This window comes from Penicillium lagena (assembly GCF_028827675.1).
Source record: "Penicillium lagena strain IBT 129212 chromosome Unknown utg000001l_segment0_segment0, whole genome shotgun sequence".
NCBI classification, from domain to species: Eukaryota; Fungi; Ascomycota; class Eurotiomycetes; order Eurotiales; family Aspergillaceae; genus Penicillium; species Penicillium lagena.
In genome coordinates this window covers 3,404,497-3,429,860 of record NW_026623222.1, presented here as the reverse complement: position 1 = coordinate 3,429,860, position 25,364 = coordinate 3,404,497, and the positions used below count along the sequence as shown (strand labels likewise).

The 25,364-nt window shown below is 49.9% G+C and overlaps 9 protein-coding genes across 9 annotated transcripts; 3 read left to right on the top strand and 6 right to left on the bottom strand.

Annotated features, from left to right (window-relative positions):
• Positions 1-351: 351 nt before the first annotated feature.
• Positions 352-2,918, top strand: N7510_001492 (ABC-F family ATP-binding cassette domain-containing protein; the record flags this gene model as incomplete). The annotated part of the gene is made up of 7 exons (XM_056973419.1): positions 352-453; positions 501-761; positions 784-943; positions 1,013-1,193; positions 1,245-1,344; positions 1,399-2,493; positions 2,547-2,918. The coding sequence occupies 7 exons, from the start codon at positions 352-354 to the stop codon at positions 2,916-2,918; spliced, it is 2,271 nt and encodes a 756-aa protein (XP_056838536.1).
• A 78-nt stretch (positions 2,919-2,996) lies between these two features.
• On the bottom strand, positions 2,997-4,952 carry N7510_001491 (general substrate transporter; the record flags this gene model as incomplete). Its single annotated transcript, XM_056973418.1, has 8 exons — positions 2,997-3,709; positions 3,764-3,848; positions 3,912-3,997; positions 4,052-4,138; positions 4,208-4,410; positions 4,491-4,517; positions 4,585-4,727; positions 4,776-4,952. The coding sequence occupies 8 exons, from the start codon at positions 4,950-4,952 to the stop codon at positions 2,997-2,999; spliced, it is 1,521 nt and encodes a 506-aa protein (XP_056838535.1).
• A 685-nt stretch (positions 4,953-5,637) lies between these two features.
• Positions 5,638-7,981, top strand: N7510_001490 (arylsulfatase; the record flags this gene model as incomplete). The annotated part of the gene is made up of 10 exons (XM_056973417.1): positions 5,638-5,683; positions 5,740-5,836; positions 5,910-6,032; positions 6,093-6,778; positions 6,834-6,935; positions 6,992-7,050; positions 7,103-7,149; positions 7,215-7,243; positions 7,310-7,491; positions 7,550-7,981. The coding sequence occupies 10 exons, from the start codon at positions 5,638-5,640 to the stop codon at positions 7,979-7,981; spliced, it is 1,803 nt and encodes a 600-aa protein (XP_056838534.1).
• Positions 7,982-8,051: 70 nt separating this feature from the next.
• On the bottom strand, positions 8,052-10,109 carry N7510_001489 (fungal specific transcription factor domain-containing protein; the record flags this gene model as incomplete). The annotated part of the gene is made up of 3 exons (XM_056973416.1): positions 8,052-8,475; positions 8,704-9,990; positions 10,090-10,109. The coding sequence occupies 3 exons, from the start codon at positions 10,107-10,109 to the stop codon at positions 8,052-8,054; spliced, it is 1,731 nt and encodes a 576-aa protein (XP_056838533.1).
• A 3,351-nt stretch (positions 10,110-13,460) lies between these two features.
• On the bottom strand, positions 13,461-14,648 carry N7510_001488 (uncharacterized protein; the record flags this gene model as incomplete). The annotated part of the gene is made up of 1 exon (XM_056973415.1): positions 13,461-14,648. The coding sequence occupies one exon, from the start codon at positions 14,646-14,648 to the stop codon at positions 13,461-13,463; it is 1,188 nt and encodes a 395-aa protein (XP_056838532.1).
• A 911-nt stretch (positions 14,649-15,559) lies between these two features.
• On the bottom strand, positions 15,560-17,377 carry N7510_001487 (uncharacterized protein; the record flags this gene model as incomplete). The annotated part of the gene is made up of 1 exon (XM_056973414.1): positions 15,560-17,377. The coding sequence occupies one exon, from the start codon at positions 17,375-17,377 to the stop codon at positions 15,560-15,562; it is 1,818 nt and encodes a 605-aa protein (XP_056838531.1).
• Positions 17,378-18,610: 1,233 nt separating this feature from the next.
• On the top strand, positions 18,611-20,806 carry N7510_001486 (uncharacterized protein; the record flags this gene model as incomplete). Its single annotated transcript, XM_056973413.1, has 3 exons — positions 18,611-18,635; positions 18,689-18,897; positions 18,956-20,806. The coding sequence occupies 3 exons, from the start codon at positions 18,611-18,613 to the stop codon at positions 20,804-20,806; spliced, it is 2,085 nt and encodes a 694-aa protein (XP_056838530.1).
• A 314-nt stretch (positions 20,807-21,120) lies between these two features.
• Positions 21,121-21,612, bottom strand: N7510_001485 (uncharacterized protein; the record flags this gene model as incomplete). The annotated part of the gene is made up of 1 exon (XM_056973412.1): positions 21,121-21,612. One exon carries the CDS (start codon positions 21,610-21,612, stop codon positions 21,121-21,123), a length of 492 nt encoding a protein of 163 aa, XP_056838529.1.
• A 1,386-nt stretch (positions 21,613-22,998) lies between these two features.
• On the bottom strand, positions 22,999-25,323 carry N7510_001484 (mRNA-binding ribosome synthesis protein NOC2; the record flags this gene model as incomplete). Its single annotated transcript, XM_056973411.1, has 1 exon — positions 22,999-25,323. The coding sequence occupies one exon, from the start codon at positions 25,321-25,323 to the stop codon at positions 22,999-23,001; it is 2,325 nt and encodes a 774-aa protein (XP_056838528.1).
• Between the last annotated feature and the right edge of the window lie 41 nt (positions 25,324-25,364).

Below are 25,364 nucleotides of genomic sequence, written 5' to 3'. Positions count from 1 at the left end.
AAATATTCTCTTCCGAGATCCGATGATGACCAGAGGAGGGTTTGGCCACTCTATCATCCGCTTGTTCTATAGAATCCAAAGCATTGTCACCGTCCATTTCAACATAGATGCCTGGTGACCCAGGCATCAACACTATACCCGTTCAGGAGCCCGACCCCGATTGCTTCTTGGAATGCTTGGAACTCGCTAAACGGCAACATCACAGATGTGAAATCCCAGACGTTCTGTCTTATATCGACGTGAGTTGCGCAAGGTTGCAGCGTCTCTTCCTAGCTTGCTCTGAGTTCACCCGGTTATCGATTCCTTCCTAACCCTTGATTTGGACCTCGGCGAGACCGTTCTAGTCAAATGATGACATCTCCTGCACCACCAATCCTTGCATCGTGCAAGCAGACACGATTTCATCTACTAGACGATAATCCGTCTCAAGAAGTAACCGATATCACCCAAGACGTGAAGTATTACAACTAACATTGGTTCCTGTCATTGTACCATCGAAGATAGATGTCGAGGGCCTCAGTATTATCGTGTCATCATCCTCTCCGGACTCGACTGAAGATGCATTAAAGACAAAGGCCAAGGGCAAATCCAAAGCCAAGGTGCCAGGCAAAGAGCTCATTTCAGACGGCCATCTACGGTTGAAAGCAGGGATCCACTATGGGCTACTGGGGCGCAATGGAACCGGGAAATCAAGTATGAATTTCACTTCAAACAATCAGTCTTTCTGGACTGTCTGCTCACTTGCATACCGGTTCAGCGCTGTTACGGGCAATGGCCGAAAAGCTCATCCCTGGTATTCCTCACGCAACCCGCATCGCTATTCTGCAGCAGACCGATCAAGATGAGCAGGGTATTAGCGCAGGACTGAGCCAAGACAGGACTGTTTTGGAACATGTCCTCAGCAGTGATGAGTCTAGAAATGAAGCTGTTCGCAAGGCAGACTGTAAGAGCACCGCCATACCGGTTGATCCCACACACGGCTGATAGGTTGCGTTGCAAGTCCTCTCGAAAGCCTTTGAGACAGAAGACCCTTTGGAGCCTGTGCGCGCAATTCGGAACATCAGATTTCAGCAAATGGAAAAGCAACTGTTCTTGGCCCACAAAAATGCAAGTTTGAAGAGCGGAGCGCGAGGCTTGCAGGCGAGAAAAGACTTGAAGGCGGCCGAGCTGAAAGTCGATACCTCGCGCGAATTGTAAGGTTGCAAAAATCCTTTACGCCAACATCCCTGTCTAACGCCTGGTAGATTGTCACAAGAGGCAAATCAAATCGACGCCGAGACAGTCCAGACTGATACACAGGCCGCTGTTGAGACACTGCAGGACTTGCAATCTCGATTGGAAGATGTGAGTCCCCGTCGCTCATAGTCTCTGTTTGGCAAATTATCTAATTAAATACAGATGAAATTGTCTGATATGGAGCAACAAGCCCGTCGAATTCTTCTGGGTCTAGGATTCAGTGAGAGTGGACTAGACAAGAAAGTGTCGACTTTGTCCGGTGGATGGCGGATGCGGTGCATGCTCGCAAGCGTCCTAATACAAGACCCGGATATTATGATTCTAGACGAACCAACCAATTTTCTTGATCTTTTAGGAGTGGTCTGGTTGGAGAAATATCTTCAGCAACTACGGGAAAGGTCCGAAACGACGATCCTTTTGGTTTCGCACGATCGAGACTTTATCAATGCTGTGTGCGAAGAGATAGTGATCTTGCGGGATCAGAAGCTCAACTATTTTCGAGGAAATCTCTCGGCATATGAACAGGACTTCGAAGAGCAGAAACTCTACTGGGGACGCATGAAGGAAGCCCAGGAACGCCAAATTGCGCACATGGAAGCGAGCATTCGTGAAAACATGAAGATCGGAAAGAAGACCAACGACGAGAACAAACTCCGGCAAGCCAAATCTCGGCAGAAGAAGGTCGATGATCGCATGGGTCTGCAGGTGAATGCCAACGGGGGCAGGTTCAAGCTGAACCGAGACTTAGTGGGATATCATTTTACCTGCCGTGCCGAGATTGACGTACCAACGGACGAGAAAGGTGCGCTGATGAGCCTGCCGGATGCAACGGAATTGCGCTTTCCGGGACCACTGGTCTCTCTAGAGGGTATCACCTTCAAATACAAGCATAACGATCGCATCATCTTGAATGATGTGAACCTGGTCGTGCATATCGGTGACCGCGTTGGGATTATGGGTCTCAATGGGTCTGGAAAGACGACTCTGGTTCGTGTCTTGACCGGAGGTGTACCAGCTTCCAAGGGTAAAGTGACGACGCATTCGCGACTGAAAGTGGGCTACTATGGCCAGCACTCGGTGGAGGACCTACAGGATCGTGGCCGCAATGAGCCCAGCCTCACCGCACTAGGACTGATGATGGCTGAGACAGAGGGCTCGCTGAATGAAGGTGCAATCAGAGGCCTCCTTTCATCCATGGGATTAGCAGGCCGCGTAGTATCCGATGTGCCGGTGTCCAAATTATCAGGTGGACAATTGGTAAGTCGAAATGTTTACCGCGAAGCAAACGGAACACTGACCAGCCGCGATAGGTCCGCCTGGCCCTGGCACGAATTGTTTGGAGTGCACCACAACTTCTAATTCTCGATGAAATCACTACTCATCTGGATTTCCACACAGTCACCGCGCTGGCATCTGCACTTTCTTCTTTCAACGGTGCTATCCTCCTAGTTTCTCACGATCGCTTTTTGATCCGGTCCGTGATTGAAGGTAAGCGCGATATTGAGCACAAGCTAGACGATGACTTTGAAGGACTAGAGGAGGAAGAGACAGAGGAGACGAAGACTCGGCGACGGTCAGTGTATGTGCTCAAGAATGGGAAGATGATCGAGCAACAGAAAGGAGTGGAGCAGTTTGAGCAGAGTCTGGTGAAAAAAGTGCAAAAGATGCTTGTCGGATTGTAGCTGTCTGCCATATTGTGAAGCGGGGGACTATTATCAACCCAAGCTATGACTATTCCCTATCTGCTACAGAGCCTGAAATTAATTCGAGCCCTCCACCACGCTTTCCTGTACATTTTCGCTGCGCTTCCGGCCCTCCTCTGTATTCGATTCATCCGTGCTCTCCTCTCTCCCCATCAGAACTGGCCCGTTCTCAAGCTCCGCCACCCGGTGTGCAGCGCCATGCGTCCTGGTAGTCGCGAACTTACGAGCAGAAACATGGTTCTCAAACAGCTCGTCCAGTTCTTCAAGGGACCGGTTCATAATCTCCGGAACTCGAAAGTAGGCATAAACCATGGCGAGAATACTGAACGCACCGAAGATCCATCCAATATTCGAACCAATCGCGTCAAGAAGGTAAGGTACCACGAACGCGACTAGCCACGCAGCCACAACGTTAATCGTACTGGTGAAACCCATTGTCTTCTCCCGGAGAGCAGCAGTACCGATCTCTGATGCAATGACATATGCCAGCGGTGCCCAGGTGCCACTAAAGAAGAAATTGAAGAGCATCACGCATGCGACCAGGCCATTTCCATCTGCTGTGGTAGGGTTCTTTTTCAATCCAATACCAGCCATAGCAAATAAGAAGACGGCTTGGAAGAAGCCGCCTAGAATCAGAATGTTGCGTCGGCCGACTATGTCGAAGACGCTCATACCGATGAGGACACCGACCCATCCGACCACTGCGGAGGCTATATTGTATTGAAAAGCATGTGCACCGAGACCCACGGTTTTATAGAAGCGAGGGGAATCTGCATCAAGTGTTAGCTTTGCATTCTTCGACGTGATAGGGTTTTATGGCGTACATTGAGAGACAAATCCTTGGCCGGTAAACTGCTGCAAAATAAAAACAGATACGGCGATCTCCGTTCTGCGTCTGTTTGTGCCTTTCTAATGGTTTTCAAATATTGTTAGGTACCATTCTGAAGCAAATGAGGACAATAGGCTACTTACAAAAAGATCGATCCACGGTCCTTTCTCAACCTGGTTGTGAAGGGCCTCCTCGATGGCGTCTGCTTCTGCCTGGCAGGTTCCGGCAGCTGCAGAAAATTGGTAAACGGAAAAGCAAATAAAAGGGTAGTGAATCGCCATACCAACATCTTCCTTTGGCCGGACTCTCTCCAAAGTATGAACAGCATCGGCCTTGCGGCCCTTGCTGATAAGCCATCTAGGTCCGGAGGCTGCCGGATAGAATAGTTAGTAATTTGAAGACGTAAGGTAATTATAGGATGCAGCAATTTTGGACATACGTATGAAAAGCGGAGAAATAAAAATGGTTACAGGCACAACGGCCTGGATTGCAACTGGGATAATCCAGCCTCTAGGTTCTTTTGACTTAGAGAAGCGCTCGTTGACACCTGCAGCCATAATCTGGCCAAATTGGATGAAGAGCTGAATGGATCCGACAACAGCTCCACGCAGAGATGCCGGAACGAGCTCAGATTGGTAGGTCCTGGATGGAAGTTAGTTGATTTAGAAAAAGCCGGGAAAGTTGTTCACCACAGAGAGGATGTGGAGGAAGCGAAAACTTACGTAGAGGTATTCTCTGCCAGCCCGACGCTATACTTGTGCATATTGATATTAGCTGAAGAAAAGAGATGTTATTGGAATGTTTGGAAAAACGGACCTGTAGTAGACTACGATTCTCCCTACGACAAATTGGGCCATTGTTTTTGAAGTGCATTCCAGAATGATACCAACAAAACTGATTATGCACAAAATCCAGATGGTGTATCGATGGCCTATCTTCTCCACGTAGATGGGGCAGGTCTACAAGGTCAGCGGCGCGACGAGGACGTTTTCTCAGGGGACACATACCAGCGTTCCGAAGAACTTGCCCACAAAGGCGACAGAGCTCATGAAGGAGACACGAGCAGCGGAGATAGCACTACTGCCATCCGGCTTGACCGCATTACCGAACTGGTCAATGAAAGCAGGAATGCTCTGGACGCCAGAGAAACTCGTGGTGTCGAAACCGAAAAGCATATTGAGCATAGCTGTAACGAAACACGCAAAGAATAGAGGCCATGTCATTTTGCTTATCATGGCTCGTAAGCTGGCAAAGGCGCCTCGCGAAGAGGGGTTGCCAATTGGGGTCATGTTCGTTGTGAGAGCCATGACGGTCATGGAAGAATGATCAGTACTCCTTCTCAATCTGGGAAGGCAGCAAGCCCTTTATAAACGGAGGACATAGATTTAGACTTCTTGGTGTCGTAAGTTCAATCTCGAAACGAGGACTAGAACAGGTCGCGAAACTGACGCGATCATAGCACGCTATGGCAAGTCGTTGGCTTGACCCACCCCCCGGTTTATGCAGTGGAAGAGCCGCGCTCCTCCCCGGAGAAGAACAAATCCCTAGGGGTAAGTCGGAGTAGGAGGCGAGTTACGCGATATATTACCCAATCGGAGTGGAGGGCGACATACGCGAAGACTCAAGTTGGGTCTGTTTTGCGGCCGTCTCACACTCCATCCAGGCCATTCATTGGCCATGGTGATTTAGCACTTCTCAAGTCCATGAGCTGACTACGTGTAGAACAACCGGAGGCCATTTATCCGGCTGGTCTGGGTGGGTAACTGCCTCCACAGGTGGAGGAAGTCTATCTAGCATACTTAAGACATACTACTCTCCTCCAGCTTCGAAGACAAAAAAACTATTCTGGACCTACCAAACCATTACGCCATGGCTCCGAGTTCGCGTCCCAACTTTCTCATCATTCTAGCCGATGGTATGTCCTTACCCCGCGCCCTTCAGACGCTCTCGTTAACACCTCACGCAATAAAGATCTAGGATATAGCGATATTGGCTGCTTTGGAAGCGAGATTCGCACCCCGAACCTCGATACCCTTGCTAGCAATGGCGCCCGCTTCACAGACTGCATGTACCGTCCTGTCTTTCTCCGGGTCCCTAGAACTAACTGTTTGCGCCGAAGATCACACTGCTAGCGCCTGCAGCCCAACGAGAGCTATGCTCCTAAGTGGTACAGATAACCACATTGCTGGTGTCGGCGTAATGAGTGAGCAGAAGGGTAGAGATCCCGAGAGGTGGAATGTACCTGGCCACGAAGGATTTCTCAAGTATGTCATGTAGATCGCTGGCAGCGTTCAAATTGCACCACTGACTCCGTGCCTTCCTAGTCACAATGTGGCCGCCGTTTCTGAGATTCTACAGGATAATGGCTACCACACTCTGATCAGCGGGAAATGGCACCTTGGTTTGCGAACGGAGAATAACCCAGCTGTCAGAGGCTTTGACCGCTCTTTCGCACTGCTTCCTGGGACGTCAAATCACTACGGCTGGGAGCCGCAGTTTGGCAAGGATTACATTAACTTCTTCGTCCGCATCCCAGTCCTTTATACCGAAGACGGCAAAAAATATGACGTTGAACCCAACTTAAACCACGATAAGAAAGGCTTCTTCACATCTGACTTTTATACCGACAATTTGATTAATTACCTGGACGATCGCTCCGAAGCAGACAAAGAGAAACCCTTTTTCGCATACTTACCCTTCTCGGCACCGCATTGGCCACTGCAGTGTGCTAAGGAGGATCGTGACCGGTACAACGGAATGTATGATGACGGGCCGGATGCGCTCCGTATCAAGCGCATGGAGCGAATGAAGGAACTAGGGTTGATTCCTAAGGACATTCGCCCGCATGATGTTGTGGTCGGGCCCATGAACACGGAGTGGGACGAAATGACCGACTACGAGCGTCAATGTTCTGCTCGCTCTATGGAATGTTTCGCTGGTATGGTCGACAATATTGACCAGAACGTTGGGAAAATCGTGGACTATCTGAAGAAGACTGGTGAATTTGACAGTGAGTCGCATTTTATTCCTCATATATGTTATAAATGTTGCTAACATCGAGGAAGACACCTTCATTGTTTTCCAGAGTGACAATGGTGCCGAGGGAGCAACATACGAGGCTCTTCCCACCATGGGAGCTGATCTCATGCGGGTTATCAACGAGTACTGTTCGTACAGTCCTTGAGTCTGCGATGTTTTAATAAGGCTAACTGCATCAATTCAGATGATAACTCTCTAGACAACATTGGGAATGCCACGTCGTTTGCCTGGTATGGTACACGGGTAAGTATTGATAGTTTTTGTTGCTCTATATCCCGACTGACACAAACCGCAGTGGGCCCAAGCCTCGACAGCACCATCACGTTTATATAAGATGTTCACGTAAGGAAGATTACAGACTGAAACACAGTAAACAACAGATTAGCTGACAATGCACCCTTTTCCAGAACCGAGGGAGGCATCAACGTACCATTTGGTAAGTAATGTGAACATTCCATCTTTCGATGACATCGAATTTTAATCCTTGGGGGAGTTCTCACAGTCGTCCACTACCCGAAATTTTCCCGCGAGCGCCAGAATGGAACTACCATCCGCGCCTTTTCCAGCGTGATGGATCTGACCCCGACAATGCTTGATCTTGCGGGTGTCACCCACCCGGCGGCCAACGGGAAGCCAGCCCAATTCCGTGGCAGAGAAGTTGCACCAATGCGAGGCTCATCTTGGGTAAGCACTAGCTTTTGAATTCATTTTCTGCCTTTCCCGGCGTTGCAATTACTGACAGGCCCCAATCGGACAGGTTCCCTTCATGATGGGCGATGGCCTGAATTCGCCCGATGCCATTCACGGTGATACAGCTATGGGCTGGGAGCTGTTCGGAAGAGCGGCCGTGCGCAAGCTTAACTGGAAGCTCGTGAGCATTGAGAGTTCGATGGGCGGTCGGAAAGACGGTGGCTGGCAGCTATATGACTTGTCTTCTGACCCTGGGGAGACAGTGGACCTGGCGGATGAGAAGCCTGAGAAGGTCAAGGAACTACTCGAGATCTGGGATCAGTACCGCAAGGAGACGGGCGTAGTCTGGGGTACTCCGATCAAGTTTGTCGGCGAAGAGTGGGATGGTAATGATGAGGATGGAATTATCGGCGGAGATGCGATCACGCAGACAAAAGCTTGGATGAAAGTGAGGAAGAACGAGGCTCCACCAGTCAAGAGTTGAGCCATACATCACAGACTCGGTGTTTATTATCCTTGAGCTCTTTGATTGAGATTCTATTTCACGTAGGAAATTAAGGTAGCGGAGGGTTCAGGCTGTTGTCCGTCTCCGCAAAAATGTCATCCAACCCAAACCCCCAGCCAAAATCAAGATTTCCCGAGTCAAATTGCGCCTGGGATGCCTCCAGGTCATATGTACCATCTGCCCAATTAGAAACAATGCGGAGAGCGTCGGGACTGAGGGAATCATCACTTTCTCGCAGATACACATTCGGTATATTTCCGCTCGAGGGTACCGTGTGGGCTGGTGGCGGAACATTTTTTGTATTCTTGCCAGACGATATATGTTCTGTGGCCTTGGATAATGGAATTAAAGATGATGTACAAGCAGACTCAATATCGTGGTCTGCCCTGGCTTTCTGAATGGATCCCAGTGTCCCGTACGTATCAAGGCCTGGGGACTCCGAGCGAGAGACAGTCTCTACATGAGATGCCTCGCTTCAATTATACTGCAGTTAGCGGTTTGTGTAGATTAAATTGCAAGGAGAATGGCTTCGGTTACCTGAGAAGATCATCCAAGTTCAACTGGAAGCCATGCTGGCCTACTAACCGACTGATGGCAATAAGCTGATGATATTTCGTCAGCACTATCTTTTGCATGTAAGAGAGGTTGGACACACAAGCCTTCTTATTGGTATAGACCATTGAGCTGTTCTCAAAGCGCACCTGCGGCACATCTCTAATCGATCCTTGACATCCGGCGAGCTGAGAGACACAAGTTCATTGTTGCCGTCCCATCTCTCAACCACCAAGACCCTAATTGCTACACAAGAACAGATGGCAACGAAAGGATCGTGCTCCAAGGTGTGATTGCGCATCCAATCAGAGACCACTTGGGTTATCTCAAGAGCATGATCAATGCGAGACTGTCTGCAGCTGAGAACAAATGGGGCAGGTGGTTTCGGGGTAGAACTGCGCCGACGCGCCAAGTGTGTGCCGATTCGGAAAAGGTCGACAGAAGCTGCATGAAACATAACATGAATTGTTAGATGAAGAATGATGGAGCCTGCGGGTTTTACCGAGGTAGCAGTTGGCTGGAGTAAATCAGATGGCAGAGAAGTCTTGAACTGGTCGAGCTCTTTGCAAAGCTCATAGAATTTTGAACCCTGTTCCCACGGGAGACAAGAAAATTGACTGGCAAAATGTGGAGTAATGGAAGATACGGCGTAGTTGAGAATCTTCATTCGCAAGGCTACCATTCGAACCAAGTAGGCAGAGGCACTCGAAGGTCCACTACCAGGATTGCCGGTCAAAGAGCCACCACTAGCAGCCAATCCGCGCTCGTAGGAATACTCATCGCATGGAAGCCTGGCCTGGACACCAGATGGATTGATTGCCGAGTATATCGGCCTGTGGCCTGCATGAAACGCATCCGGGACTGAGTCCATGACGAAGCAGCTCCATATCAGACGGCGCCGGGTCTCCATTACGGTAACTGGAAGCGCGGGAGTGTTCGCGTCGCGACGATTCGACGGCTCCAGGTGTAACTGCAGGGCATTGGTCATGCGTACAGCAAGACCAGAGATAAACCAAAACCCCAAGTGAGCTCCGCGGTGCCACTCAAAACGCTGAAGAAGCAAGAGACTCTGTAGGTTCACGGTAGAAATACGAGAGAAGATTTCTGTGACCAGCAAATTTCGACACTCGTCTGCCCACCGTTCCGAAAGAGTGGAGTTGGGGTTGGTGTAGCGGTGGCCGCTTGCGAGCACAATGAGAAGGAAGGATCTCGGAATGAGGTTGTTTTCCAACATCTTCATAAATGAGGGGCGATGGATGAAGGCGGAGAAGCAGAAGTAATGGGGTCCGTCAAAGTAAGATTCTAAGATAGAGTATAGCTCATGCTTCTGTGGGAGACCGTGAGCGACATCCTCGTCGATAGAGCCGCTAACGGCGGGTGGCTGCTGGATCCGAGGGTCAATGTTTTCCTCGGCAAGGTCGCAAAAAGCATTGTTTCTTTTGCATTGCTGACACCCCGGTTCATTGGGAGAAGCCAGGCATGCCAGCTGAGGTGATATGGTCAGAGAAAGCGGGGCAAACTTCGGATGGGCCTACTCACTTTCTTCTCGCGACATCGGGTGCAAGCACGGCGTTTTCTTGATCGCTGAGGCAAACGGTTCTGGGAAGACTCCCAAATACACTCAATGTTTAGACGTCTGCAGTTGTGACAAACATCATGAGTTTCATCGCATTTAACCTACGTCCGTCCGAATCTTAGTCGACTGGAATGTAAAATGAGATCAAGATTGAGCAGCGGTTACCTTCCGCTGGCGACACGTTAAACAGCCCCTCCTGCTTCGGTGTTTAGAGGGCCATTTGTCAGGCCGTGTAGAATGTGAAACGTTATTGTTATTCATGATGTGAGCGATTCGCGGTATAGAACACTAGGATAAAAGAAGAGCGCGGCGAAGAAAATGGCACCAGGTGCGCTAGCAAGGAAATCAGTGGACTTGGCGGCACATGTTTCGAGCAAAATATAGTCTCTCCGAATTGAATCCGGCAAAAAGGCAAAAAAGTAATAAAGTTTGAAGTTGTAAAGCAAGGGATGAGTCGGGAATATGCTTGTCTCCCCTTTGAGGACGAGGGGCTGTCACGTGATGCAGATCACGCCTTTTGTCTTGAGTGCCACCAATAAGAAATTAGCAAGGTTATTTCCCAGGTAGAATGGAAATTGACTGGTAGCGCAATTTTAGTGGGTTGGACTCTTATGTATGCGGGTTGAAAGCGTAAATGCTTGAAGCGGCAGGCTAGCGCACTCGTGTGCATCCGAAAATATTTAGTTCGCGACACAAGTTGGCTATCGTCATTAGGCTCCAGCACAGTGAGAAACTAGTAGGATTGCCCCGGACACTTGATGTCCCTGTGAAAAACAATGTCGATATCTCTTACCCCAAACTCAACTAAATGATGCATAGTAGTTAGCGTTTGTATCAAGATTCTTTATCAGCCAAGAACCCCCAGAAGCCTGACGCCTCCGGCCTTTTGTCTTTACTTGCGTAGTGCTTGATCTAGTCATTGATGTGGCATTAGTGACCAGTGTCATTGACACGGCCGCTGGTGCTGCCAGGACCCCGCTAAGCATCCTTGCTTGATGATTTAGCATACATAGACAAGATACTTGGCATCCCTAACGTCATGGGCAGCCAACCTAGTCTGCCCTTTCAGGAGCAGTTCAGCCTCAGAGCGGAGTTTGGCGAGCTGGTCCAGATAATTAGCCAGATTGCACCATGTTGTACGTTTATTTCGACCTACTAAACATGTCGATAGAGACGAAACTAAGCTCAATTACGTTAATCTGCTGTTATCAAAATTGCTTGCAATCATGTACAATTTAATGGATTGGAGAGGATATTCAAAGCCGATTAGATACATGTAGTAGGTCAATACTAGAATAATAAAAATGTTAATTCAAAAAATGTAATCCATACCCAATTTTAGGCGCAATCATAAGGAGAATAATTTGGCTTTTGTAGCGCAATGATGACTGCTCTTGTAGTTGTGAACAGGAATAGTGCCCTGTATTGAGTGTAAGAACGGAGTGTTGATCTTCCTAGTCATTGCATTCAATGGCAAAGGAGGCTCATCTAAATCACGGAACCACATACCATTCCAATGCTCCAATTACCACAGTTGCCTGAGACGAACTGCACTCAGATAAATTGCATTGTTCCGGGGATTGCAGTGAGCTAGCTTGTGCTACAAAAGCTGCAAACCATAGTATAGTGGCAATGCCTTCCATCGCCGGAATAGAATAGCGACGTTCAATGTCATAGGAAGACACTGGGGACATGGCCAGGTAAGGAACTGCGAAGAAGGCCGTCCATATCGCGCTGACGAAGAGAAAAATATTGATTTTGGTGAGTTGCAAAAGGCAAAGCACTGTGAAGCGTTACAACCAGCCAGGTCAACCAGTAGAGAACGAGATCACAAACAGTATAAGCTTAAACCAAAAATGGCAATTGCAAAGGTAGCTTGGAATAACCGCACTGCCCTGACTGAGTAGTTCCAGGTTATTATAGATGCCATTGCAAAGCGTGTTGGCTCTGGCCTTTCATGTTGGAGCTTGTTCGCAAGGGAAGCCATTATAGAGAGGAAGAGAGAGAGAGAGAGAGAGAGAGAGAGGGAGAGAGAGAGCGAACTGTCCTTTTATCATTAGGAGAAGCTCCGGACATAATCTAGGTAGAAATAATGCGAAGAATTCCATAGATGGCACGTCATGGCCATTGCACACAGGCGTTCGCAATAATACGAGATAGTTCGTCAGCTGCTGGTGCCTTCTTGATGCGAATTAATCGAGTCTATAGATGCACTAGATCAGGGTATTACTTGAAAACATCGTCTGCCGAGGTTAAAAGTAAGTGGAGACTACTGAGTTTGGCAGTCCTTGCGATTGAAGATCCTAGATAGGCACCTACGTACAGATGATCGGGCCGCAGGGTGATCGGCATCTCAATCTGTCCGGCTGCCCGGTCGGGACAATACGCCTTCCGAAGTACGTCTCGTATTCGGCGGAACTATTATTTACCACGTGGGCCAGTGCCATTTTGACTCAAAGGGACCGAATTTTATAGCAGTGCCTTCTCTCGGCGAAGAAGCGTTTTGCGACAAGATATGGTACAATAACATAGATTAGAGCTACTACTAGGCTTAGAGATAGTCGACCTATCATTTATGGGCTGATAATACTCAGAGAGCACAAGTCTAAGCGACCACATTAAAGCAGCAGGCCTTGAAATAGGAAAGCCCCACCCGGCCGAGGAAATCTCCTACGTAGAGCCGCCTATCTAGGATCTTCATCGCAAGCCGCCTACCTAAACGATTTTCTCTGCCGCTTCTTGGCTTTCCCGTTCCGTTTTACTGCTCAAACAGCGTGACGCAATACATGGTATGACAAGGAGCTGTGCTATGGTCTTAAAACGAGTCTATTGTCTCGAACTTTTTTAAATATAGTTATCAATAGAGCTTATTTACCGTTCGCTTTTCTCTCGCGGTAAGTCTTGGATCAGATAAATTGCGATATGGCCCCTTAATTTTAGTATTGGTCGTAAATACTTCAGATTAGTATATAAAGCGTGATCCTCTCCTAGATCTCCTTTCATCCTTATCTTTCCTCGCTGTTTTGCCCTATTTCTCAACGCGTGTTCTGCAGCAAAGTAATTAGCTAGTCCAGGTGTTAGGAAGGACAGGAATCCTAGTTGGACAAGTGATCTATCGCAAAGCTAAATTCGCGCCAGTCACATGAAAGAGCCCGGAGGATTTCGGGTGATAAGGTACCATCCGCTGTGAAGCGTTTTAAAAAAGGTGTCAAGGATTGAAATTAATTTAGTACAAATGTTTTTTAATGTTTCCTGGATTTACTGTAGCGAGTATCCTACGCGAGTATTCAACAATTTATTACAACATTTGCAAGGAGTCGAGTATCACGGTCAAAGAAGTCTGCATCTCTTTCTCGGCCGCTCAAAAACAAGAGAAATGTCTGTTCTCTCCCACTGTGGTCCAGCCATTGGTCCTATCCACACATCAAGTTTGACACCTGCAGTTTCAAATTCGTGTGCCAGAGATGGCGGCGGCATCCATGGACCCCCGGGCTTAAACCCGTCTCTTTCATCATCCCAGATCCCCTCTGGCGAGTTGATGGACACCGTGAGTAAATGAGGTAGATGCGTTTTCTTATGTCTGACCAGGGCAAGGAAAAAAGGATCATAGGCTTCACTTTCACCCTCTTCCAAGAACTGAGTGAGCTCTGTATCATCATAAAATACCTCCAACGCCTCTAGACTGCGCGGTAGCGCTCTCCAGGCCGAGCGCGGGTCATCCCATCCACACAAAAAGACATGGTAAATGCGAAGAGTGGTCAGAGCCGTGAACTCACTGAGGTCAATGCGCGGTCCATTGAACAATCCTTCATGTTCAAGTGGTGGCCGTGTGAGGGTCAATTCCCGTAGGGTGGCCTGTTGTGGCTGCAGGGTTCGTACAAAAGCGGCGCATGTCCAGCTATTCACCGGCTCATCCTCTAAATGGCCTTCCCATTCGCCTTGATCGGCATCGTAGTGGAGCACTTCCAAGCCGGCTGGCCAACTCAGTACAGCGGCCAAGGCCTTCTCGTGCGCTCCGCAGGAAATCAGATTGAGGGCTTTGACAGGGGAGGTGCAAACATGGGAATCATTTTCGAATTCCAGCGGTTCCCAATCTTTAAACTTGACAATGCTGAGGGTCTCGATGTTGGGGAACCAAAAGAATCGATAGACGTTGAGAGTGAATATGTAGTTACAGGGAACAATCGCAGAGAGAATATGCTCCTCGATACCAGGATCCTTCTCCAGAGTCCGGTGCAGCTGGTCCAGCCGATCATCGCCGAACCTGTCGTGCACGCAGATATCACGGTGGAATATCGGCTTTAAAAGACGATTGAAGCGACGAGATGTGATTAGAAGAGAGTGCAGGTTTTTAATCCGTTGCGATGGTTTCTGCCCCACCGCTCGCTCATACAATTCCCCCCACTGATGGAATGGCAAGGTTTCCAGCGTGGTGGTGATGGTGCCCGTGGTGTCGTCCTGTATGTGGTCGATGATGGTGGACAACAGCTCGTCTGGAAGATCCAGAAGTCGCCCCATATTTACCGATGGCCTTGAAACGAGAAACTCACAGAAGAGGCAGAAAGACGAGATTGGAACCGAGTTAACCACCCAGGGTGATGCGCCGTGACCACGGATTCGGCGCTAGTAGCGAGTTAGCGAAGTCTTTCAAGCCACTCGATTGCTGCCTTGCTACTTTATAGGACGCAAGTACGATTGGTCCATTGTCACTCCTTCCTCCACTTTGGAGTGTCAGTCTGTTATTTACGCCACGTCCAGGAAATAATTCTTGTAGAACCAGGGTATGCCTAGGTATTTGATGGTGCGTCACGTTCTGTGAGGATGCTCAATCAGACGCCACAATGATCTCTATCCCAAGTTATATACGGGTTTGCTCTTCAAATGGTATCATCGGGACAACAATGGTTCAACCGCATGTAAATGAATCCACCGAGAGGTGCCTACCATAGTCTCAAACTGTAATGTGTTCAGAGCGTTAGAATACGAGTAGATGCGCGAAACTATTAACCCCGTATTATACCGGCTACGACGATAAATGAGCAGCGTCATAACGCGAAACAACTTCAATTCTTTTGCTGTCATCCTGCAAGACTACTCTAGTGGGTCCTATATTAGCAATGCAGTTGTCAATTTCTCAAAATTCTGGAATAACTATTGCATCTGGCTAAACACGCCTGTGCGTGCCAGAGCAGAACCCTCACTCACGGCAGGTTTCAGTACAGACGATGATAGCAGTCCACTTCTTGAGTTTCGTTTTACTTGTGAGCTTAACAGAGGCACTTAAAAGAATGACTCTTGCGCCTTTTCTGTCCAGTGCTAATTATAGTCCTTTTACTGTATGTTCTAAGCGCTCGTTTAACGCCCTCCCAATTATGATCATGATATGTGGGTTGTAAATAGAATCATCAACAGTATTATTATACACAGTTTTATCGAAGATCAACATATCCTAGAAATTCCCGGCGATCGTCACAAATTCGCGCGTACTCCAGGAGTAAACGGTACATATACACTTCCATGTCTTCCTTCCGCAGGACAGTCTCGGCCCAACGTCTGCCATTCATCGCGACTGCCTTCGCCGTGATATCGTGTGCGAGAAGATAATCCATGATACCATAAAAGTCCAAAAACGTCGTGTCCATGGGGATGAAATGGGCCCACGGGATTAGGCGCGAATCGTGCCATTCGTTATATACTGTGGCCTTGATAGGAAGGGATGTCGAGAGGAGAAAAGCCCGATACCGCCCACTAAATGAGTTCCCGTCGATATCTGGAAGATACTTATGTTCATAGTTGGACTTCATGGGTACCATTGGCGTGATTTCGAAAAATGGATCGGTGTATGGACAGTGAGGATTTCCGGTCGCGGGGGAGCATGCCAACCCAGTGAAGCGGGCGTCGGCATGGTCGGAAAGTAAGGTAGAAAGCTCACCGCTGCGCCCTGATCCCAGATGGTAGTACTCAAAATCCGGGAGCCGGAAATTGAAGAAGGAGTCTTCACTGCTGTTCAGGGCAGTTCCAACTGATGTCGCATTGAGCATTGAGACAAAACGGTGTCTTTGAAACCTGGTCCAAGTTTCTTTAGTATTCCGTCCCCCGGATGCCAGTCCGCGCCAGAAGAAGGTGTCCAGCTTGTCGTCCCACTTGCCCCCATGATTACCTGCCCCTCCGGTAAACAACTCGTCATCGCCCCAATACACTGCAGGGGGAATGAGGATACCGTTGTTGATTGGGAGTTTGGATCCACCAAAAAGAGGAAAGAGCTGATGTGTCGTCGAAACACTAGTGGGGGCAACGAAGGAGCCATGCAAAGCCTGGAACTCAGGCCGGATACAAGGGTCCTTCGCCAGGGTCCAGTTCTTGATATATCCATCTTGCGACAGATGAATATAATTGTAGAGTTCCGGCGGCGGATTGGCGAAGTCCACGTTTGCAATATCACTGTTGCGTGACGGGCTATCAGGAGGGCAAGCGACTCGGGCCAAATACCAGTAAGGCTTCCCATCTCCATTTGTGAACCCAGGGTCATATGGTTCCGGCACGTCTTTGTCCGGGTCAGGAAGGTCCATATATTCTGAAACCACTTGCCCGGGGTCGAGGATACGCCGGACCGCGTGGTCTCTCTCCACGTGCTGGGCAAGATCCTCCCACGGGACAATCACACGAGGCTCATCCATCCCGTTCAGAGGCATATCCAAGTCAGGAAGATACTGCTCAACAGTTCGTACGAGACTAAGCCATTGCCCCATCCATCCAGCTGGGGTGCCACCCATGGGCAGAGCTGTCCGGTTCCGCACTATGATACGGGGTTCGAAACCACTGGCTTGTCGTCGTAACTCCCGTGGCTCCGTCCCCCAATATGGACTGAGATCGTGGTAGATCTGATCGAAAAGCTCCTCAATTATTAGCGCGTCCTTGTCTTTCGCGAACGCGTACCATTCCGCAAAGCCCGGTGGAGGATGGCGACCGCGGCGACGACGGTATTGCTCGGTGGCATTCGGAAGCGATTTGGAATCTTGACTGAGGAGGATGCGCCATTGCTCGTTGGCCGCGTTGACCAAGTGGTCGATGGGATGAACAGGAGCAGGATGATGGTGAAAGTCAAATTCTAGCGGAGGGGGCTCTCTAAACCTGTAGAGGTAGAGGCCGCTGACCGTGAAAAGCAGGACACACAGTCCAGCCAGAGCGTTCAGACGAGACCTCGTCAAGTGGACTTTCCAAGGCCCACAAGGGAATGCGACGATCATCTTTGGGCGAGCGATATTCCAGGAATGCTCAGAATCCAGGAAGGCTCAGAAGATCAGGATATAAGCTGAGTGACGCCACTTCCCATTGGATCGATTGTAGCCGTTCTGTCAGAATGGTCGGTAGGTGTGGACATAAGCGAAAGATGATAAGGAGAGACCAAAGAAGAGATAATGCTGAAAACGATTCCGGGCTAATCTTGGAAATTAGCCAAGGAATGACGGAAGGCTCTGCAACGTTCCCCGCCCCTAATCAAGAATCTTGTCCATTTCCGGTCACCCAGCTAGCGCCTGTCAGCGACCCGAGCACGACCCCTGATGATAGTTCCGTACATTGGTTGCCCGGACCAAAAACGCACAAATTTCACAGACAGCTGTTCACTTGTCTCTATACTTGAAACTCAGTTTGCCAATTCGGAACGGACTCCTTGGACACGGTCAATTCGCCGCCGAGGCTGAAAATCGCTGGAGCTGTAGAACGGAGGAACTGATGTCGTATGCTGGGTTTTGTTCGCTTGCCCGAAGAGGAACAATTTTATCTACTCGACCCGAGACAAGTCAAGGCAGCATGGAGCTGATCAACGTGGTTGATTGTCATCCCTCTGGTAAGCCAACGCCGTTGACTGAATTCAAAGCGCGGACTGTGAAATACCAGGAAGGAATAAAGGCGCCTGTGTTGATTGCGGATACCTTAAAGTTTCTCGCCCTCCTTCCTAGTTATTGTAAGTAGAGAAATAAACTCGAAGTGTTGACTAAATTCAGTGTCTGTCATGAAGAAACAACCCTACAAATGGCATCACTGTCTATTGTACTAACCTCTTTGATCTGCTAATCCCAAGTGGTCGACCCTTAAGCTGCGGGGCCACTTTGGTTACCGCATTTGGGGGAAAATCCTTCTTTTCTGATGGATCAGCCTTAAATTTGCCAAATTCACCAAGTAACGGCCTCGTGCTTTGTTAGTGTGGGACCGGTGCGGGGCCCTTGGGTCTCGGAGCCGAAATCTTTTTTACACAAACACACTCTCCGGGATGCCACCGTGCACTTCACGCTCCTCAACATTTGGTCAAATAATGGACGCTGGCATCAGCTTGGTGATTGTTCTCGACACCTGGGGTCGTTAGCGGTATGCGCTCTCGGATGGTGAAGACCGCCGCCCCTGGATTACACGATCGAAAATTCTCCAACACGAGCCGTCACCAAACTACTTAATTGATTTCTACGGGCCGGGGCCTCACGATGAAAATCCAAGCGTTACTGATTCGTAAGTCTGATGTCTCTGCGATAACTATATCGGCCATGCTAATGCACATGCAGCCCGGAAGTGGAGGGCGCGCGTTGGACGCGCCGTGATGGCCGTCCTGCCACCATTCAACTTTTTGACACTACACTACGTCTACTTCATTGCCACCTGCCTTATCGCCAGCGTGATATTCTATTTGACGTCGACGCCATGGCTCAGCGTCACCTATGTGGACTCATTGTTCTTGTGTGTCAGTGCCATGACCGGAGCTGGAATGAACACGGTACGTGTACGACTTATCCGAATAGCATTGGGCGGGTTACTCACAAATTTCTTTGCAGATAAATCTGTCCACGCTCAATAGCTTCCAACAGGCCATTCTGTTCGTGCTACTCATTCTCGGTTCCGCGGTTCTCATCTCTAGCGCTGTTCTTATGGTACGCAAGCGGGCCTTTGATGCCAAATTCAAGGGCATCTCCGACGAACGCGAGAAAGAACGTGCTTCTCGCCGTGCATCTGCTCTTGTGATGGGCGGTTGTGAAACACAGCCAGAAAGTACGGAAGTTCTGGGCAGCAACGACTTTGAAACTTTCAAGTCATCCAAGACTGATACCGAGACAAACGTGACAACGCAGCCCTTGCCAGTGGAAACTGACGACCAGAGTCAATGGGTAGACGACGATCAGGTCACCGTGAGCGGCATCAAGGCGCGCAACAATCACGCTCACCACCGAGTTTTCCCAATGGCCGGCGTGGGAGCCCGGCCTGATCTGAACAACCACCCCCACGATACAACGCCAAATGTTCTTCTGTATCGAGAAGACTCGCAGTCTGGATTGAAGGGCGTTCTACGAGGAAGTCAAAGATTCCTCGCTTCAAAAAGCTTGATTTCGCGCAACTCCCAGTTCCACGGCTTGACCTCAGCCGAACGCGAGGCTCTGGGCGGAGTCGAGTACAAGGCCGTCTCGTTTCTGTCATGGATCGTGCCGATCTATCTTGTCATGTTTCTCTTTCTCGGCATGATGGGCATGGGAGGTTGGCTCGCGCTCAACCACCCGGACATGACTCGAGAAAATGGACTCGCGCCTTTCTGGACCGGTGCCTTCTTCGCCGTGTCTGCGTTTGTCAACAGCGGCATGTCTCTGCTAGATGCTAACATGACTGCTCTTCAACTGAACGCTTATCCGCTGCTGACCCTGGGCATGTTGATTCTGGCCGGCAACACGCTCTACCCGTGCTTCCTGCGCTTCATCATTTGGACCATGAGAAAGATGCTGCCCAATCGACCGGCATGGCAGTCATGGAGAGTCACACTCGATTTCATCTTGGATCATCCGCGCAGAGTGTACACCAATTTGTTCCCTGCTCGGCATACCTGGTACCTCCTGGGCACGATCGTCATTCTGAACGGCATCGACTGGGCCGCGTTTGAGCTGCTGTCAATCGGCAACAAGTCCATCCAAGTTCTTCCTACGGAATACCGCATACTGGACGGACTGTTCCAGGCCCTAGCAGTGCGCGCTGGCGGCTTCTACGTCGTGAACATCGCCGACCTGCGTCAAGGACTGCTGGTTCTCTACGTTCTGATGATGTATGTCTCCGCGTACCCGGTCCTAGTCACAATCCGCAACACAAACGTCTATGAAGAGCGCTCGCTGGGAATCTACGCAGACAACGAAGAATCCTCCCTCGAAACCGAAACCACGCAGAAGTCAAATGTGATCATGGACCTCATCCGGCACCACATGGGCCGACCAGGATTCTCCGAGTCTTCGCGCGGCTACTTTGTGCACCAGCAGCTACGTTCCCAGCTCAGCCATGACATCTGGTGGATCGCATTGGCCGTGCTATTCATCGCTATTGCCGAGTCGGACCACTACGATGCGCAACCCGTGGCGTTTGCGACATTCAACATTATTTTTGAGGTTGTGTCGGCATACGGCTGTGTCGGCGTGAGCGTTGGTTATCCAGGCCAGAATTTCTCGTTCTGTGGCGCATGGCATCCTATTAGCAAACTTATCCTGGCTGCTGTGGCTCTCCGCGGAAGGCATCGTGGTCTGCCTGTTGCTATTGATAAGGCCATTATGCTTCCTAATGAGTCGTTGGCGTGGGCAGAGGAAGAAGATGCGGCGATTAGGAAGGAAAGGTCGCATGCTTGGGGAATGGATCGAATGCCAGTGGGATCGGTTTAGTGTTCCTCTGTTTACATATACCCATATGCGTAACGATAATCATTATTTAGAGATAAGTGGTTCTCTTTGATCAGTTGGCATACCCGCCCGAATTTACCAGATATGCCTTGGGTTTGGATACTCAGTCCTCATCCAACTCAAGCTCTGCGTCTTCTTCACTCCCCACATTGGCGCCGCAAATCTCTGTTATTTAGGTACATCGTATCCATCCTTTCCCTATTCCATTAACGCAATCTGTTGTTGGTCAGATCCTGCAGTCTCGACCAAGAATTGCCACATCGTCTTTTGCATGTATTGCTAGCTTGGCATTGTTTTCAGGTCTCGTAGCCAAATGGCGGATATAGGGGCGCTGAGACCCCATCACACGAGTATTGTATCACAGACGGGCTGGCAGCCGTGTTTTGCCCCAGAATGATTTCTCCTGAGGGAGAAGTGACAGTCGCGTTAAAAATACCTTGACTTGGGGCATTGGCATATACCAAGCGGATGGGATAGTAATGGCCCTGGTGTAGCTCCGCTGACACGCTTATAGGACCCGTGTTAATGCCAACGACATACGTCAGGTTCGCATTCGCTCTATCCCAACCGCTATATGCCGCGGACCCTAGCCAGGCGAACATGATATCATCATCGTTTTCCGTGGTAAGGGTGTATGTCCCACTAGTTTCTGCGTATATATATCCACGATGGTTAATAACGAAATCGGTAGGTGAGAAGGTCTCTGTCGAGCCATAAATTGAGATGTCGCCACTATTTGCGCTCACTTCTAGGCCAATGTAAGTCGTGGTACTGTTGTAGATCGGCATCGTGGTTTTCAGAACGCTTGGCTCGAAATTCGAATAAGTCGGATCACTCGCTATGGGGAACGGATTTTCGTAGTACGCCCATTCGAGACCCGCGTTGCTAGAGCATCTTCCGGCACAACAGATACCAGAGCCGCACTAGGTTTAATGGCCCAGGTTAGTTGTCAAATGCACTAAGAGAGGTGCTAGTGACACGATGGCAGACATACCGTGTTGCTGCATTCACCACAGTCATTCGCAGATGTTTGTGTATTCACACATTTCCCGTTACACAGTTGCTCGAAAGGATTTGTTTTGAATGGCCCACAGCTAAAGCACGGCCCTTTGTGCAGCGCTGCCGGAGCAATGCAATCACTGAGCCCCAATTTATGATGAAGACACCAGTCAATACATTGCAGGACTTCATCATCGGGCTCGCTAGGTGCGCCGGCAACTAGGCCTATTTTAGTTTGTCAGCCCTATTCGGGTAACTTGGCAAATTTGATGCGCCAAGAAGGTCAAGTCTCATTTACCGCATAAGGGCAGAAGAAGGAGCCATATTTTCAGCATCTTGGGTTGAAGATCAAGATCGAATGCAATTAAATAAGGGCATGAATAGATGAACCCAACCCTCGTTTGGCCTTTTTATATATTCATGAGTACCAGAAGTAGCGCACGAGGTCTATTTCACCCATAGTGTTGGATATCCGCGTTGCATTTTGCATTCCAAGAGCCTGGCCGGGAATTTCTCCTCTCAAAATTGGCACCACCAGAGCATTTAGCTTAAATACATTCTTAGGACAAACGCACGGCGTCAAGTGGCATGTCTCAGATGCTAGCTTCTCATGTAACCTACTAATGTGCGATACCGCCATTAATGGCTAGCACTCATCCGCCCAAATAGTTTGGCGAAAGATGGCTTACAAAGTGGTCCGACAGAAATTCAGACTATTTTAGCGATAGGCTCCAGTCTTGAAGTTAATTAGATTAGCATTCCAGTCTGGAGACAGAATCATTATACGTAAGGTGTTTAAATCCAATGTTTTCGTTGGCGCCACTTATTGGGAAAATAGCCCATAGTCCTGTCAAAGGTCCATTGCATGGCACTAATCCGAGCTGATTTCGAGCTTCGACTGATTTTACATCGAGCCTCTCGTCCTTTTTCCGGAGATTAAGCCCTAAAGCGATGCCCGATCGTGCAGCGACGCCGATCATTTTCCGTGAACTAGGAGGAATATTGACAAATCGACAGATACGTTAGGGGAACGCCAGTTGCTATCAGTAATATCTCCGGAATAAGGATAATCTCGCGCAGATTCAGAAATAAATAACTCTTTTGATAAGTCGGCCTATTCGCCCGAATGTACCTGATATGCCATAACAAAGAAATATACACCGTGCATGAATAATCTAGTCATCCTCCATCTCCAGCTCGTCCTCATCCTCATCCTCCAACTCCGCCTCTTCCTCGCTCTCTCCCTCTACCTCGTCCTCGTCGCTACCTTCATCACTACTAGCCACGCCATCCATGAACTCGTCGCCATTGCCACGCTTCTTATCCTCAGCACGACGCTTCTCTTCCTCCCGGCGACCCTCCTCAACGATAGCGGCACGCTCTTCTCTCAGCTTGCGCTGCGTTTTGACAAACGCACCGAGAGGCGTAGACTCCCAGTCAACATCCTTGAGGAAAGACTCAACCTCCGCACGTTGGCGCGGTGCATAAGAGACATTGAGGCGGCGCTCCTCAATCCAGCGAGAATTGGCCTCGATCTTTTGGACGAGAAGCAGAATCATCTGGTTGATCTTTGAGTTCTTGTTGCCGGAGGCGCGATTCGAGACCTGCTTCAGCCAGCGCTTGAGCGCGACGACGACGGGGACCGACAGCTCGGGAAAGGCGATGTGCTTGGACCACAAGACGAAAAACTCCGACAGGAGCTCGGCTACTTGTTCACCCACTCCATCCTGATAGATGCGCGAACGTAGGTAGGACTTCGGAGCGCGGATGGCGGTATTGAAGTCCAGTGGCCGGAGGGTGCTAGTCTTGGGTGGCTTGCGCATCTCGGCGGAGGTGAGCACCTCGAGGAGTGATGATGCCAGCGGGATGTATGTGCCCGTGGCACGAGAAACGCGGAGTAGGGCACGTGTGAGCTGGAAGCGGAGAGGGAAATACTGCGCTGTTGGGATCAGGCGCATCGCGCCCAGTGTGATTTGCACGACGGGGTAGATGAGAGGGCGCAGAGCCGACTGCTTGCCGGACTGCGCTTCGACCAGCCCATCACAATGCTGCGCCAGCACGCGAGACCAGAAGTCCAGCGAATGCACGTATTGCCAGTTGTAGATGGTTTTGTACGACTCCTTGCTCGTGTTGGTAATGCTGCTGCGCAGGTGCATGGCCAGCTGCCGGATGAAAGTGAAGCCCGTCGTGTAGGAGACATTTTGGTCAATACCCCAGATCTCAGCCGCTGAGTTCTTCATCAAGTTGACGCCCGCCAGCGTGTGCACAGTTGTATTGCGGCTGCCCTTGACCACGCCCTCGTAGGTAGCCTTCAGCACCGTCTCCTTGATTCCCGGATCGCCCAGAACCATGAGACGGCGGAGCAGTAGGAAAGCAGTGATGCGAGTGGCGTCCGCATTTGACACATCGGCCCAGATCCCGACAACGGTCTTGATCAGCACCTTCAGCAGTTTGCGGAACTGCAGCAGGTACGGGAGCATGGGCTCAATCGATGAGAGAGTTAGCTTAAGGGTGGAGGCGTCAGACAGGTTGGTGAGAAGCTGGTGGACCGAAGAGGTGTGCGATTTAATCAGGGGCGTGAGTGTCTTGAATTTCTTCGAGTCCAATGATACCCTGATCCTGCCCGATGCCGTCTCCTTAATGGGAAGATGGTGTGCCAGAACCTTTGGGACAACGTTGAGCGCCGTGATAAGAACCTGGTGGTACACATTGGGGTCGGAAATGGAGTATTTCTGATCCTGAGCCTCGACCTCATTGACGTAGGCTGCGGCACGGAATGCAAGCACCACCTGGCGCATGGCCCGGATCGAGTGCTGCTCCTCCATCAATGTCTGCCACTTCTTGACCATCGCAATGGTAAGGGTGTTGTCTTCTTCCTCCTCCTCCACCTCCTCTTCCTGGCGGACCTTCTTCTTTTTCTTCTTAGCGGGGCCTTCCTCTTCCGCTGATTCGCCCTCGCTCAGCTCATCAACTTCTGCCAGGTCGCCGTGGTCGGCAAAGTCGAGCAATTCCGCATCATTCTCCTTCAGATACTTGTAGAACTCAGGATCCTTGTCCTTCAATGCCTCGAGCTGGTCCTTGTGCGCATCGAATGCATTGCCATCGTCCTCCTCATCGCTCTGCGCGGCATTGTCCTCCCCAGCCTCAGATCCTGACTCCTCGCCCTCCTGTTGTGCATGATCCTCCGAGCGTTTCCGTTTGCCGATCTTAGGAGTAACGTTCTTCTTGCTCGCCTTCTTGGCATCTTCGGGAATGTCAAATCCGCCCGCGAAGAAGTCATCGACATTCATTTCCGCAAAGGCATTCTGCTTTTTCGCTTCCTCGGGGCTTGGCCCATCCGCATCTTCAGCCTCTGCGCGCCGGCTGGCATTCTGTGCCTTTCGCTTGTCATTCTGCTGGTGCCGCTGCTTGATCTTGGCGGAAGCCTTGCGTCGCTCGAGGGTATCCTTGAGGTGCTTCTTCTCGAATTTCTTCGTCGACTTTTTCATACCTCCGGCCATGGCGACGGTATCGGACTCGTCTGCAGGGGGCCTGCAGTTGA